This window comes from Cavia porcellus, unplaced genomic scaffold (assembly GCF_034190915.1).
Source record: "Cavia porcellus strain 051 isolate PalLab524CR breed Dunkin Hartley unplaced genomic scaffold, mCavPor4.1 scaffold_4, whole genome shotgun sequence".
NCBI lineage: Eukaryota > Metazoa > Chordata > Mammalia > Rodentia > Caviidae > Cavia > Cavia porcellus.
In genome coordinates, this window is record NW_026947487.1 from 41,261,264 (window position 1) to 41,277,976 (window position 16,713).

Below are 16,713 nucleotides of genomic sequence, written 5' to 3' on the forward strand. Positions count from 1 at the left end.
TGACTTCCAAAGTCTTCTTCCAAACTCAAAAATCAAACCTCCCGCTTTTTGCACATTCCCCCAATCAGTTGTCAAAATGTCACTGTGCCCGCCCCTTCAAACTCCATGTCAAACTGCATAAAAGCTCCTGGCTTCTTTGTCTGCCCTGAGGGGATCTTGCACTCTACTGCAGCCCTCCTATGCCCGCAAAAAGGCCTTTTTCCACTCCTGCTTCTCTACAGCACCAAGGAAAAATCTATCAATATGTATTATATTTGCCTTAGAATGGTCACATTGCAGTACGACTCTCGTGTATTTTAAAGTACTTTATTTAAAAAACATGGACTTGAGGTAGCAATTATGAAAGATTTGATTCTGTCTGTGAGATGTGCAGGGCCTCTTCCTCCTGACCTCAGAAAGCTTAGACTGACTATTTTATGTACGAAAAGCAGAAACTGCTTAGTTTTGAATAAAGAGACCATGGTTTGAAAAAGTTCCAAACAGCTGTAGCCTTTGAGTTGTGCTTGCCTGTGGAACCAGAATACAGTGCTTGGTTGGGCTTCCAGATACTTGGCTGTTGTCTGTGTTGCCTCTAATCCCAGTGATAAGCAGGTCAGCAGGTGAGAAAGTCACAAGATTCAGACAGGTTGCAGCGAGCATACCCTGCCATGGCAGCGAAGGAGGCTTTGCCTCATGTGTCCTGCTTGGAGGCTGCTGCCCACCCTCAGCCCCTACTCAAGGTAGCCTGGCAGCAGGGCTGTAGGCCAGTGCCCACCTGGAGCTCTGTAACATCTCCAGCCAAGGTGTAGATGAGTCAAAGTACAGGGAGGAGCCTGGGGATTGGGCTGAGGAGCTCCAGGCATGGACAGCTGGGTGGGGTCTGCACATGGACCTGCTCACACGGATGACATAAATAGCACTGGATTGGGGAGTTCAAATCCCATCCAGGGGTTGGTGTGTGTCTCTCCTTTGGTCTGTCTGTCCGTGGCCACCTCAGGGGGCCTCTCCAGCTTTGATGTGTGGCTGTTCCTGAGCACAGTGACACTGGGCACAATGCATCAGATTCTCCGAGGGAAAAACAAAGTGGTAGAAAAAAAAACCCTTTGCTTAAAATAATCATAAATAATGCTCTCCAATAGTGACAACAGCAGGGGAACATAACAAGGTCTGAGCGGCACTCACATACCTGTGGGTGTCAGAGGGATCCCTGGGAAGGGTGTTCTAGTCACCAACTACACTGCTCTTGTCTGAAGGTCTTGCATTTTCATTATAGTTTCAGAAAGGCAAAAATCCCATTTTTTTCTAAGTTACATAACTATATTATAAATGTTTTACAGTGTAAAAACATGTAGAATAAGACAGTTGAAATTAAAAGAGATTCTTAATTTAAAAAATTCTAATGATTTTTTAATTGTGAAAAAAAGCAATTAGTGTGATAATTTTGCCTAATAACTCAAACCTACCCTACAACTGCCTCCCACGTGGAATGTGTGAGTGGAAGCTCAGACCATAGACTCCATCTCCACGGGGCCCTGCAGACCCTCCTTCCGAGAGAGCTTCAGGATTGAGGGGTCATCTCTGCCATCACCATCACCAGTGGGCTGCACAGATAAGACTTTCTGCTCTTCCTTGGCCTCCTCTGATACGTCAGGATAGATCACCAGGAATGCAGCTGTGAGCAAGCCCAAGAAAGAGCCCACAGAGGCCACCATGGGAATGACACGGACAGTCCCCACAATGTCAACCAAGCTCCCGAGAGCAGATGCCACCAGGATCTGGGCGATGTAGACTTGGCAGGAGAGGATGGCACAGTCGATGCCAAACCCACGCTTCGAATTCCTGGGGCTGTGGTGAACGTACTGCAAAAGAAAGAAAGCACAGTCATGAGAAGCTGTGCAGTGGGGGTCTGCAGAGAGGGGAGCGGCAGAAAGTTCCAGCTTCCAGGACGGGAGGCAAATGGAAGCTAGTTACCAGTGCCATCAGGACACAAGCTCCCTGGCACCTACCCTCAGCCCAAGGAAAGGTGGCAGGGCAAGGTTTAGGTGAGGTGACTCCTCTTTACCCTGAGGGTTCTCCTGTGGGGAGCTAGAAGCTTGGGTCAGCCATTGGCAGCACTTCTAGCCGTCACCCACACCCCACATGTGGCTGAGCACACGGCTAAGCAGACTGGACCAGCGCAAACTGAGGGGCAGCTTTATTTGTGTTCCTCAAGATAGGAAAGAACACTGGGGGCCTGCTCATACCAGGTCTCCAAATGAAGGTGTCCTGGAGATAATCAAGGAAAGCCAGTCCATGAAGAAGATAAGAAACAACGCAATTCTAGATGTGTGTGTGTGTACTTATTTGTATACACCACAACCATAGTGAAAAAGATTTCAATAAGCTTTTCATAGAATAAAACACATACAAAAATAGTAAAATAATGAACAAAATTTGATCTAACTGAAAAAGACGGCAAAGTGTAGAATTCACTTTCTTTTCAAGTAAATATTGAACATTTATCAACACCTGCAAATCCCCTGGGCCACAAAGGGAGTCTCGACTAATTTTAAGGGCTGAGATCATTCAAGAGTATGTTAACTGACTGTAAAAAATTAGAAATCAAGAATAACACGGTCATTGGCAAATCCTCCCAAATGTCCCAAAATTCATCAACATCTAAATAATGATTCAAGACAGAAATCATGACAAAAATGAAAAAACTGAAGTAATAGAGAACACAATAAAACCTGCAGAGCACAGCTAAAGGTAGTTGTACAGGGAAATCACTAGCTTCACATGCAAATGTGAGGCTGAAAATCAGCAAATTAAAATAAGAGATAAAAGAAGAAATAGTGAAGAGCAGCAACCAATAAATGAAAAGCAAACAGGGCTAAATAAAACAAAGGCTTTCTGAAAACAGTCAATGAACTGAATAGCTAATATCCATCATGAAAAGAATGGTATTAGTACACGTTGTGTTATAAGGAAATACAAACATTTTAATGCCAATGATTTCCAAAGTTCAAAAAATCATAATAAAGAAGAACTTGTCAATTTCAGATGAAGTGGACAAATCCCCAGGAAACTCCAACTTAAAGCACTGTCCTTCTTAGACAGTGAGGACACCTGCTGGAGTTTGAAAGCAAACTCAACACCACCACTTTTACTTACATGTCAGAGGTTTTAGTCATTGCAAAATGTTATCAGGGATTAGGATGGAAGAACTAAAACTATACACAGATGACATTTGCATATTTAAAGTCCAAAATAACCCAGAGGTGACTGAGGATTTATAAAAGAAATCTAGGTCATCCTTGTGGATGGAATGGTTTACAATGCAACTGTTAACTCTTCCAAATTGACCTACATATAAAGTCAATGTGTTTTCAATAAAGAAAAGCCCAGAAGGAATCTAATATTTAGGTGAAAAATAAACAAGAGTAGCCAGGACACTGTCAGTCTCAGTGAAGAACTTACACTAAAGAATCTGAGGACTTACTACAGAATTAATCAAGAGTAGAACATTTGTCCAAGAGTAGAAAGACCAAAGGGCCAGAAGCACCTGCACATCCTTTACAGCAATATGCAGTTTATGATAAAGATGGCCCTACAAACAGAGGAAGAGAACCGGGATCTGCTACTTTAAGCCACACACACACCACCTGTCCAGGCAGACGTGGCAGAGCACAAAGCACCGTGAAGGCTGAAGAGGAATGTTTGCATGTCCAGAACAGCCCTGAACTGGAAGAACCAAGCCCATCAAAGGAGGGTGATCAGAGACCCATAGGCACATGGGGCAATCAGTCGAGAAACCAAAGACACACTGAGCATGCCAGTAGAAAAGACTGGCACAGCAGGGAAGTGATCCAGTCACACTGGGGATGCCACGATCTGGAACCCAGGTACACTGGGTATGTGGTCGGGAAAGCACAGGTACACCAGGAATGCGGAAATGCACGAAGTGCCAGTGGTAATGAGTGAGTCACACAGGAAGAGGTGACATACAAGAAGCCAGTCGGTCCAGTCATAGAAAGTTCAGAAATAGACACAAGGAATACATGGTCTTAGAAGTTAGGGCAGTGGTCACCTTCTGGGTGCTAGAAGGGGGAGGAGGGTCCTCTGGAAATGGCCTTCCTCTGTCAGGGTTGCTTCAACAACTGTGTCCTCCCTTCCCGAAAGCTGTGAAGAGTGTACTTATGATTTAGCCAGTGATCTGCTATGTTTCGATTTAAAAGTTCATTTAACCACTTAATCATTTACCCTAAGCATCACACAGGCAGTTTATGTACTGACTACCACGAGCGTCACTCTGGTCAAGCATAATTTCAACCACCTTGTACTGAATCAGTTTGATCAAATTGATGTTTTTATATTCCCATTATATTATCTTATGAAAATTTTAAAAAACATGCAATTTTTGGTCATCTTGTATTTAACTGGACTGATAAGTAGTTAAAAAAATAATGCCATTAGATTTTCACTACTGCTGTTTGGTGTGCTTTTAATTACACCAAAGTTAATAATTTGCCTTAATAACTGCATGAGAGATTAGGACAGTGAACAGAATTTAGGGTTAGAAAGGAGACATGGATTTTCCGGTTCTCCCTAAATGCCTACAGGTTGTGCTGCAGAGCCCTGGCCTGCACTTGCACCTGGGTTGCAGAGCATCAGAAATGAGCCTCTTGCGCAGCCCTGACCCAGTGACCATACCAGTCTCCAGAAGTCTCTTGACTGGCCAGGGCAGCTGGAGACTTGTGACAAGGACTGACCCGGTCAACTGGCAGCTCCTAGCCTCATCAGAATGGAAGATGGAGGGGACAATCTGTGTCCAGGACACTCCACAGGCAGGAGGTGCTCAGCTTGTGTGGAGGGGAGAGCACGGTGCTGAGCCCAGGCTCTGGACCAGACAGGCTCCAGACTCAGCCTGAGGCCACGTAAGTGTCACCTTAGCTGGACACCACTAGGCCAGACGTACCTCTTTGATGTCATGGTAGTGCCCTAGCAGGGCATAGGGGCAGTAGGAGATGCTCATAGTTATGATGCCCATGGTGCTCATGGTGACCATGGCTACGTAGACATTGGGGAACATGGCCATCACAGCTGTGCCCACAGAAAAGCCCAGCATTCCCAGCACGTAGATCACCCTGATGCTCAGGTCATAGTTGTTTAGGTACTTCTGTAGCAGGGCTGCAGAGAGGCCACAGGAGCAGTGATTAAGCCATCCACTCAAAGAGGCTCCTTGCCCATCCCTCTTCCCCCAGGAGCACCTTCCAGAAACCAAACCTAGGCCAGCAGATGTAAGCAGCATCTCTCTTACCTGTCCTGTTGCCATGCACTCCCCAAGAATTTCTCCACTACAGTGGTGATGACAAGGTGGTCACTCTGGTGCTGGCACCTGGCTGACCATGGCAGTATTTATACTGGCCATCCCCAAGTCCTCACAAGGATTACACAAAGCTGACCTCCTCTCCTCAGGTCAGGCATTGTGTGGACAGGCAGTGAGCCTGAACCATGACTTGCTACAGTTCCAGAGGTGAGCCACAAGGACTGGTCCCAAGGTGGAAATTTGCCAACCTGACCCCCACCTTCAGGATATAGCTAAACTGTGAGAGGGCATGTCCAGCAGCCTAGATCAGGACTCTTGCTTGGGTTGCTGATCCCTGGCTAAGGGCCTGGGCTCCTTGCAGCTCTGAGCTGGCAAGGTTGGGACAACATGTTTAACACAGGTGCTGTTCAGCTTAGACAGCACTGTAGGACATCCTGAAGAGCTTGTGAGCATACCCATTCCTGGAAGAAATAAGGACCCTGCTCATACTCTGTATTTCCAGGCTCTGAACATTCCCCAGCTGCAAACACTTACTTGATCTGGACATCTCTTACCTGAGCAAATAGCACCAGTGGCAGCACAAATGACCAAGCCCCAGCAGCCCATCTTCACACCAGCACTGTAGGCCTGCCCTTCAGTGGAGTTGGATGGTGCCTATTCCAGAAAGAGGTTGGGATTAGGGCACTGGCAAAATGTTTAAGAGTACAGCAAACAGAATCACCTCTGAATCCAAATCCAGTGTCTGATAAGTCACTTCCAGTCTCTTCTGGATCACATGCGATCTGCTGTCCCCTGAATAAAAGGCAGACCCCCCAACTCCCAAAAGATGGGCTGTTCTTGACCATAGGAGAGACCTTGTCCTCTTGAGCTGCCATGGTAGACCTGGAAGGGTGAAGATGGACCCTGAGCATGCTGTGAGGTGAGCCCAGGTAATGTCATGGGGACCAAAAGAGCCACCAGCTGAGTCCAGGTTATTACCATTACTGCCAAGTCCTGAGGTGGTAAAGTTCAGATGATAGATGGTTAAAGAACTGCCCATCCAGCCTTCTCAGAGTAGTTGCATCCTCTGAAAGCACTTGGCACTCACACCTGCTTCCCATACATCCTACTGTGACCAGTCTTGGGCTCAGACAACTGAACCATGGAACAGAGGTACAGGCCAGCCAGCTGCCTGTCATGCATTCTCCCTCATGTGGTCACACAGGTGGCCAGCGAAGAACCTTGGAATCTAAACCTCCCCTCAAAGCCTCATACAGTCACAGGGCTTTTTTCAGAGGTAGCAGAATCTAGAGTGTGTGATGCTGGGATTAAGGGTACATGGTTAATAAATCAGTCCATTAATTGGTTTGGCATAGTTCTGGCTAGAATGAAAGTTGTGAGTGCTACATCCTAGGGCAGGTACCCTGTACATAGTATAAAAGACAGAAAAACTCTGGTCTTTCCCTCGTTGCTTTTGCAGTCTTCCACTGTCAGGAAGCCCCTCTGCCATGTGCCATGCTATCTTATAACCAGCCGATTATGGATAGAAACCTTTACAAACTGTGAGCTAAATAAACTTTCCCCCACTTTGGGTGTCAGGTATTTAGTTTCAGCAATGAGAAAAGTCACGAAGACAGAAGCTATGCACTGATGAGGCCCAGCTGGCCACCCCTTCCCAGTGCTCTCACCGTGGGGTCCCCACTGTAGATGACCTGGCCCATGAAGTCAGTGTAGAAGACGGCCTCAGTGTTGACAGAGAAGCAGGTGAGCAGGTGGCAGAGGCAAAGGCGCATCAGCTCCCTCGGCATCTTCAGCATGGACAACCATAGCAGGCGCACGGTGATCTTGCCCTCGCCTTCTCCATCCTCATTCTCTGTGACTCCACTAGAGGTGGTAGCCTCACTCTGGTTCCAGTGTTGGCAGCGCTGCCACTGCCGCTGCTGCAGGTCATACAGGTCACTCATGCTGCGGGATGGTTTGATCAGGACCACTGCACTGGCCCGACGGTAGCAGTGGGATCCCATCTTGCCATGGTAAGAGAAGGTGCTGAAGCCTTTCTGGTGGAGTGCACACCTACAACGCCTCGAGGAGCTGGATGTGACTGAGGGCTTCAGGTCTACCCTGGTGCCACAGCTGAGTGTGTTTCTCGGTGGGGAGCCACTTCCATTTGGGACTCTAGCTTCATTCAAGTAATTATCAAGCAAGGCATCATCCTCCTTGGTAGTTTCCCTGAGGAAGGTGGACAGGTGGGGCAGCCTGGCCTGCAGGAGCTCCTGGCTGGTGCTGTGGTGGGTGCTGGGATACAAGGCATCCTTGAAGATGGACGACTTGATGTTGTATAGAAAGGGCAGCTCAGGTTCCCTCTCTAGTGCGGCATCTGGCATATGCAGCACAGAGTCGCTCTTGCTGCGCATGATATCCACATCCAGGTAGTCCAGAGCCAGCTTGTGTCCTGACTGTACCTCATCAGGGAAAGGAGGGCTGCTGTCCTGCATGCCCTGACTAAGGGCATTTAGGCAGGTGTTGGCCAAGGTGCTGCCAGGCCTAGCGCTGGACAGGCCAGCAGCTTCCTCTGAGTTGCGATCCTGCTGTGGGCTGAGCGGCTCCTCTGGGATGCTGAAGATATGCAGGATCACTGACACCGTGAAGATGATGGCAGCAAAAAAGAAGAGCACCTGATTCTGTGTCTGGAACCAGCTGCCCAGGAAGGTCTGTGTCCAGTCCAGCCCGCCCAACACGTAGCCAGTGGCACCGCCGAGGCCTAGGAGGGGAGGAGCAGCAGGTGAGCCTTGGGAAAGCTGTGGTCCCCGCTCCTAGGCCTAGTGTGGGAGGCCAATGGCAGGATGGACTGGAGGGCTTCACCCTCAGTGGGGGCCTGGGCACCCTTACAGTAATGCTGAGGGTCTGGACACAGGGTCTTAGGATGAGGAATGAGAAAAGGGTAGGAAAGATAAGACAAGAAGCCCTGTTAGCCCCAGGTCTGAGAATTGTGATTTAACAAAATTCCTGCTTAATAAATTAAGAGCAAATTGATCTCAGGATTAGACACGAACCAGTCCCACACACACACCTGTCTGAAGCAAATGCTATTCCCTAAGCACAGCTAAAGACAGTGTCATTACAGGGACCTCGCCATGGCTACCTGGCAAGCAGGCTACCCCAGCAGCCCTGACCTGACTGTCCCTCATTGCTGCTCCTTGGTCCTCCCCATCCTGCTGGGCTCAGTGGTCAGGAGCATGTCCTTACGTATTTCCTGAGCCCTAGCCACACCCTCTGCCTACCAGTGCCTGAGTTGGAGCCATGTGTAGAGGGCCAGCACTGAACTTGGGGGTGCTTCCTCCCCACACACAGGGCCCAGAGAGTGGCCACTGTCAGCCTGCCTTGGCATGGATGGGTACTTTACCAGCAGAGAAGGCATGGATGTTGAGGGCCATGTCTTGCTCTTCACTGTTCACTACGTCCAGCAGGTAGGCATGGATCGGCCCCTCGGTAGCATCGGCGCTGAAGTCCAGGACCACCACTCCCAGCACTGAAAGGATGATGCCAATGGGCTGCTGGTTGGGGACATCGCCAAGGGACAAACCTAGACACAGCATAGATAGCAGTCAGACCTCAGGGCCAGCTGAATGGGGCTCCTTGAGTACACAGTCTCCCCTCTGTGGGGAGCCAGCTGGGAACAGCACAGGCCTGTCTCCAGGAGAGGACCCTGCAGCAGACAGACTTGTGGGAAAAGGGGTTTCTCTTTCCCCGTGCCAAGGGTTAGAGTACTGCTTTTTCTCACCCACTGGACCTCGACATTTTCCTCACTATTTTTCAAGCAGGAAGGGGAGCAGCTCCCCTGTCACCATCATGGGGGGAGGGGTGCTAATTAGCAGCAGTTAGCAGGTGGGTATGTAGGCAGTCTCCTCTGCACTGGCTCCAGAGGGGCAGCACTGAGGACCCTTCCTGAGTCCCATGCTACCCGAGGCACCCAGCTAGATCCAGGAGCTGTGGAACCTGTGGGAGACTCCAGGCTCAAGTAGAAAGGACCTTGAATGAGTGCTGAATTTCAGACAGGGCTCTGAAAATGATGGGCACCACGGCAGCACCCCACCATCCTGAGGAGGGAGTCTATGTGGTCCAGAAACAAGGTCTCCTGTGCAGCCAGAGGTCTAGTTCATAACAGGACACCTGACCAGCCCAAGCTGGGTCTCACTGATGCCAGCAGGGGGGTGGAGGACAGTGCTGAAGCACAAGTAGTGGCCGCAGGGCTAAAACTTGAACACCCCAAAGGATGTGATGAGGCTGAACGTGGACCCACAAGAGGGCCTCAAAAGGGAGTTTCTGCCTAGGAGCTCCCCACAGACCTCCAGTGGTTGTCAGGGGGCAGAGCCCAGACTGGCAGCACTTGGGCCACAATGATGGACACAGAACGAGATGGCCATCACGTTGTATGGGAGGGGACAGGGCTGCTGCCCAGAGCCAGTTACTGGCACCCCTGGGTGGAGGAGGCTGACCTACACAAGGGAGGTGTCACAGACACAAACACAGAGCCATGTCCATCCCAGAGGCCCTGAGAAGCTGAGTGGCTCCCCAGTACCAAGAAGGACTTCCGAAGGCTTCCTGTCCACGCTCCCGACTTTTACCTGACTCCAGTCCTGGGTGAGCTGCTTTGATGCAGAACACATGCCAGGCAGTTCCAGCTCAAAAGTCTGTGCTAAAGCCAAGGTTTTGTTTTTACCAGTTTTGATGGATGCACTCAAAGCAAAAAACAAAAAATCCCGTATTTAGTTGCTTTAATTAAAAACAAAACAATGAAAAGAGGCAAAACAATCATGAGCATGTGAACCAAAAAATAAATACCAAATTTGGTATTTTCAACATCAAGTCTGAGAAAAAGAGAACCAAAAAAAGCTAATTTCTGAAATAATGCTGGAAACAGGATATGGGATCTGATACGCATTACAAACAAACGGGCCTGGCAGGAAGCATTTCCCTGTGAACAGGTTCCTCTGGCGTTCCCGTGGGCTGGCGCCACTGCCCAGCCGCCTGCACTATGGTCACTGCCAGGCAGCCCTTGTAGGTCCCACAGGGCCAGCTCTATGACTGGAGCTGCATGTTTGCTTGCCGGGTCAAGTCTCCAGGCCCGGCACCCTGGCACTCACCTATGGCAGAGCCGTTGAGGAACAGTGTGACACCAAGCAAGACGCCTACACAGAGCGCGAGGATGAAGGGCCGCCGGCGGCCCCAGCTTAGGGTGCAGCGGTCACTTGCTGACCCGATGACTGGTGTGAAGATGAGGCCAAGGACAGGGCTCAGGAACCATGTGAGACTGTAGTACTGCTTTGGGAGGCCTGAGGGGACACGGGGCGTTACTCAGGAGGCACACTGCTGTAGAGACTCATGCAGACACACATGCAGCCCCGCTAGGGCCTCAAAATGCCAAGCACTTGAAAATCAGCACCTCTGAAATCTAGTGCTAGCAGCCAGTTAAAATGCTAGCATGTTCTGCGGCACGCAGGTGTCTGCTCTGACCTCTGCGCCCCCAAGGCTGGATTTTGCTCCCATCTGAAGCCAGCAAAATAAATCAAGGGCTTGGGAAATAAGAAGTTTGCCGAGTGAGTCCCATGGGGTGGGCTGGGCCTCTCAGTGGGTGTGGGTTCCTGGGCTTGCCCTGGAGGCCCTTCAAAGTGACAGGCAGGTGCCATAGGTTGTGTGTGCCGCTCCTGTCTTCAGTGGTACATAGGTCAGATACCCACTTCTCAGGAATGCATCGCCGGCCAACACACAGGCTCTGCCATCGCTTGGCATCAGTAGTATCCAGCTGGAGTGCTCATGGTACCTCCTGGCCATGCCTTTTCTCTACAGGTCCTGGTCCTAGAGGTGCTGAGATCCCTCCACTTAGAGGCCCCACATCCTCCCCTGAGTGCAGTAGTCCACAATATGCATCCCAGAGGTCCCAGTATGCACCCAGACAGGTTGCATGTTGGGGGGGGGCCCTAATAGTTCACCTGTAGTTCTCCTCTCCCCCATCCTGAAGCCACACAGGAGCCAGACAGGAGCCAGACAAGACCCAGACAGGGCTAAAGGTTTGCTGACTTGAATGAACTGGAAATGCCAGTTTGTCCAGTTCCCATTGCTTTGCTTTGCTGGGGCTTTCCACGGACTGGCTCCTATCCTGGAGTCTACTGCTACCCAAAACCCAGTCCAGTCTCAACTGGAATCCTCACCTTGGACACCTCCTGCTGCCCTGCCCTATGCCCAATGAAACCTGTCCCTTTTTGAGTGACCAGATATACCTAAATTAGATGTTTCCCTGGAGGGGTCCCCTACAGAGACCTGAGACCACCATGAACCCCCATGTCATGTCAGGTCCTGGGAGCCTGCCTCAGGCAGACCCGAGGTACATCTGCAGGACTGCAGACCCACTGGATCCAGCCTTCCAGCGGCAGGAAAGGCAAGTATCAGCAAAGCCATGGTGCAGGAGACTAACCTGCAGGTGGACAAGTGTCGCAGGTGACCAAGCTGGTAAGGGGGACTGCAAGCTGAGACTGTCCCCTTCACATACTGGCCTGCATGTCACTTGGATGGTCTGCACAAGTCAGGACTGGGCCTGGGCCTGACAACCATGCTTCTCCTGGCACCTTCACTGTGCAAGGCCAGTAGGGGCACCTACTGGGGATCATCAGGGCTCTGCTAGCTTCACTTTTGCTGCCGTAGGAGCTGACAGGTACACACCAACCTCAGCTCCTTGTCTCGGCTGCTGGCTCCAGAACTGAACAGAAGGGCCAGGAGCAGAATTGTCATGGTACAAATCTTAGAGCTGCGGTTCAAAGACAGGTCTGTCACCTCTTCCCATGGGCTTTGGTTGACATGGTCTCTGAGCTGAAGCCTGAGGTCAGGGAGTGGCTGATGGAGGCAGGGTGGCAGGACAGAGGGCCAGCTGACCTCAGGATGGGGTACAGGCAAGTGCCACCTCTGCTCAGAGATCTCCACAGGCACTCAGAGGCTACCTGTCCAATCAGGCGACCACTGGACTCCTGACTGAATGCTACAGCTTTTTAAGGATATGCTGTCAATGGTGGAAATTCTAGCCCCAACTTGCACCACTTCTGGATGTAGGACCCGTAAGGCAAAAAGGAGAGGGAAGGGGAGAGGGACAGTGCTAATGGTATGTCTTGTAGATTCTCAAGAGCCAGCTTCTTGCAGGCCGCAGTCAGTCATTGCCACCAATAGGACCAAGCATGGTGGGGCAACAGGGCTTGGCTACAAAGAACCATCTCTAACTAGTCTTCTTCAACTCAGGCATCTGTCACCGCTGTGAGAGGAACAGGATGACATCTCTGAGCCAGGCTGTGAACACAAGCTTTGTGCTGAATTCTGCGGAGTTCCTGGGGTGCACAGGGGCTGACATGGCCTAAAACAGCTCCTGGTAGCAAACTGACCCAAAGAAAACATAGAAAGGTGGTCATCAGGCCCTAAGGTGCCTTCAGGTCACCACAGCCACATCAGCCAGGGGGGCAGACAGCCTCACTCCTATCTCACAGGCTCCTTGTGGGCCGATGGGGTGATTCAGGCAGGACACTGTCTTCATGGTGCCAAGGCATGCACTGAAGGACCTGCTGCCGTTTTCTAGGCAACCATAGGAAGTAAGGGGAGACAAGGCAGAGACAACCAAACTTAGTGCAGCTCTCTGCAGCATCAAGGTAGAGAAGGTCAGATGTAGCAGCCTCAGCAGAGATGGTGCAGCTGCCCAGCCCAACAGCTGCTTACCAGAGCACCCTGTCCAACACTGGTGCCCACAGGGTCAAGGCCCACTTCGGGGCTGTCAGGGGTAGCATGAGGTTATGGCTTCAAGTGCAGAGATCACAGAAAGGATCTGGGAAAGGGCCAGGCAAACAAGAAAAATGTCAACCAAAGCACTCACTGCCTAAGCACTGGCCAGGCCCCAGGAAGGCTGAAAAGGGCACTTCGGCTATAAGCCTCAGCTTACTTGCTCTCACTGGACAATGCCAGTCATTCCAAGCTATTCCCAGCCTGCCCAATGGGATGTCCTGTGTCACACTGATGGGTCTGCAGGTAGAAACATGCACCACCAGGACCAGGCAGCCTTTACCTGCTCACCAGTGAGGCTTCTCCTACCCCAAGGATAAATACAGACAGTGCTGGGGAGTGAGCAGCCAGCCTAGGCTCAGGCCCTAAGCTCCTCACCCCTGTGTGGAGGCCATCAGGGCTGTCCCCACTCCCACCCAGCTGGTCCAGAGGTTCTTACTTGCTGGTCATAGCTCTGAGCACCTTAAGGCAGACAGCACTGGCACATCTGCAGGCTTACCTGGCCAGGTGTCTGCACCCAGCAGGCACCATAACTACATGTGGGTAAAGGAATCCTGAGCCCATACGGCGCCCGTCTCGTTGCATGCCTCCCTCTTTTCCTTGTGTGTCACAGAGACAAAAGTCAGATCTTCATCTCTGGTTCTGAGGCTTGCTCCTTCAGCTGGACCCCACAGCCACCCCTACCCACAACCTTTGATTAGGCCTCCCAACCTTCTCTCTGATGCTGAGCAACCATAGAAGCCTGGGTGCCTATCAAACCACAGTTGCCAAGGACCTAGGTGCTTAGAGGCCTCTGACAGATTCTTGTGGCCTGGTGGTCTCAGGGTTTAACTTTAAATGCAGGTTGGAGGAGCTGGATCAGAACTCATGGAGGCTCATGTCCTCAGAGCTCAGCGTGGCCAGGTCTTTGGGGCTTCCTCCGTCCATCCTTCCTTGACCGGGTTCCAATGAAGGCATGGAACAGTGCACCACACTGAGATGATCCATGGCAGGGCATCTGGCACAGAAAGGCAGGCCCTTGTCATCCTACTCAGTGGACATAAGGTCACCCACTAAGGCTCCAGCTTCAGTGATCTGGGACACACCTTTGCTCTACCACAGTAAACAAAGGGTTCATTTGCACCCTACTGCTGGATGGGCTCACCAAGACTTGGATCACGCAGCAATCATGTAGTCTGGCTTCAGACAATGGCCTAAGTTCAGACAGTCCCACCATGGGGTGGACCCCACTTCCCCAGCAGTTCACCTGGGCCTGACTGCCCACCCTACCTTCTCTCACAGAGAATTCACAGAATGCAGCAGGAGCCACAGTTAACGAACACCACTCCTAGGTGGGCCTGGCCACACCCAGGGTGCCACCTGGACACTGCAGAACCTACAATCTGTCCACAAAAGCATCACAACTGGGTGTCGGTGGGAGTAGACAGAAGGGCTCAGCTGTGAAGGATCCCCGCCGCAGGCTGTAGGCCTAGAACTGTGAAAGTCGAGGGGCAGCAGGAGCCCAGGAAGGCAGGAGCCCAGGAAGGCAGGCATGCCAGGAATACCACTAGGGTCTCGATCTATCTGCTCTGGGCTGCAACATCGCAGCCCACCAGGAAATGAAGGCACCTGTGGCTGGGCCACCGCAGTAATGGAACACAACCCATGGAGTTGCCTGAGAAACAGGGTGATAACACTCTGTTTCAGCATGTCAGCAAGAAAGGCAAACACTTCTCACAGCAGCCCTGGTGGCCCCTCCCACCTAAGCTGCCCCCATAAGCTGGCCACACAGCCTCGTAGCCAGTGAGGCAGAGGCTGCCCCTGGGATAACTGGAACGGGCAGTTCCCAGCAACACACTAAACAAACGTGTCAGTCCCCACTAAATAATCTGTGTTTTTTCCAGGGTAAAGTTAAACAACAATGGTGGGACCCGGAAGGCTCCCCACGCACAGGAAACACTCACTGTGTGACAGCGCGTCCATATCTGTGTGAGATCATAGCAACACTTGGGGCACGCGTGGCAGCCACTGTTCACAAGGGCATTTTTGATAAATCGGTACTTTGTGGGGAGGCAGAAGGCTGGGAAAGTGGCCTGTGAATGTTTAGCAAAGGCCTGAGACACAATCAGAACTCACATTCTGTCTCTCAGTAGACAAAGCCTGCCACATCCAGAGACCGTTTGTATTCTCGGACAAAAATTTGTAACATTAAAGTCACGAGAATGGTTCTCCATGGGAAATATGCTGTGACCTTGAGTGACCCTGAAGGATTTCAGGAGGTGGAGACCAGACATGAGGTCAGGGTTGCTGCCCTTCACGCCCCAAGCATGGGGGAGGGGAAGGGGGCACATATGGGGCTGTAAGGAACAGTCTAGATTCACTGGAGCTGCAGGAAAGGGAGAGAGAGGGGGAAATGGAACAAGATGTTCAGGTGGTTGTTCTGGTACTGCTGATGCAAATCCCTGATGTGAACAGGGAGGGGAGTGACGTGACTGCTGCTGAACTGTCACCTGTCACCCCTGTGACTCCACCATCCATTGCTTACAGAGCTACTTCCCAGAGGACAATCTCTCAGAAGCCTGTGGGACACAGGGGCTGAGGTGAGTGTGGCCCTAGGCTCCTCCTCATTTCCCCAGGAGTCTGGAGTTAAATCCTAGGAGTGGAGAGGTGCTCAGGGTCTAGGACCCGAAGGCAAGGCTCTCAGGGGCTGACTGCAGGGCCAGACCTCCCTAGGGGAGGCAGGCACGTTGGCCTTGGGCTCAGTGAAAGAGGCAGAGCCTAGGGAGAGCTGTGCAGCGTGGGGAAGTCTGCAGATCTGTCCAGAGGTCCCTGCAGGTGGCAACAGTGCAGATGGGCTGTCAGTGTGCCCTACGGCCCTGTGACATTCAGTCAGCAGATTCAAGAAGGTCTTTCTTTTGGTAAAAATACCTCCAGCTCCTTATGCTGGCCTGTGCTAGGTTCTGCTCTGGGAAGTAAACAATGCAGCCAGCTGGCCACGAGGGGCTTCCTAACTTCTCCGAGAGAGGTTATTTCTATTATCAAACAAGAGGAACCTCAAATATACAACTAGATGCACGTGAAAAGACCCACACAGGACACAGCCCCTGCAGAATAAGGCCAGTGGGACATCACTCCTGCTTTCCCACTGTTCCACTCAGCCTCTGTGCCCAGCTGCTGGGGATCTTTACTTATTGGGGAGCTCAGACCCAAGCTGCTCTCTGCCTGACTGTAAAACAACTGACCACTTTGATGGCTCTTCAGAGGTTTGGGGAAGTAGCTCAGTGATGGTGCACCTGGTCAGCATGCGCTCTAGGTTCAACTCCTGGCACCACAAAAAAGGAAATAGACATTTTGGGGTTGCATAAGCAATTATATGGCTCTCAGCTTGAGATTACAGAACCTTCTTAGAGGTCACATAATTTGTGGCATGTCTAGCCACCCAGCCTAAAATCACAAGTCAACGTCAGCCAGTGCCCTATGCTTCCTGTAACAGTTGCATGGTATTATCAGTCACAAAGCCAAGAGCCACCAAGGAAACAAGGTTCCTATGACCCTGTCCTTTGAAAAGAAGGAAAGTTCTTCAAATTCAGTATTACTCAAAACTCATCTCTTGGGCTGACACTCCGAACCTAAATATCCTTTGAAGTGGGATAGAA

General features: G+C 51.0%; 1 protein-coding gene across 4 annotated transcripts in view; it reads right to left on the reverse strand.

The window, feature by feature from the left end:
• Positions 1–290: 290 nt before the first annotated feature.
• Positions 291–16,713, reverse strand: part of LOC100727437 (solute carrier family 45 member 4) — a 59,998-nt gene continuing 43,575 nt past the window's right edge. For 2 of the 4 annotated variants that reach the window (XM_063246939.1, XM_013141447.3), the window contains exons 3-8: positions 10,411–10,599; positions 8,670–8,849; positions 6,955–8,027; positions 5,842–5,941; positions 4,937–5,148; positions 291–1,838 (exon numbers count right to left, since the gene is read on the reverse strand). In XM_063246939.1, the coding sequence (XP_063103009.1) occupies positions 1,482–1,838; positions 4,937–5,148; positions 5,842–5,941; positions 6,955–8,027; positions 8,670–8,849; positions 10,411–10,599 (2,111 nt within the window). In that variant the 3' untranslated portion in view covers positions 291–1,481. The remainder of the gene's footprint in view (positions 1,839–4,936; positions 5,149–5,841; positions 5,942–6,954; positions 8,028–8,669; positions 8,850–10,410; positions 10,600–16,713) is intronic. The other 2 variants (XM_063246940.1, XM_063246942.1) reach the window with 2 other exon arrangements.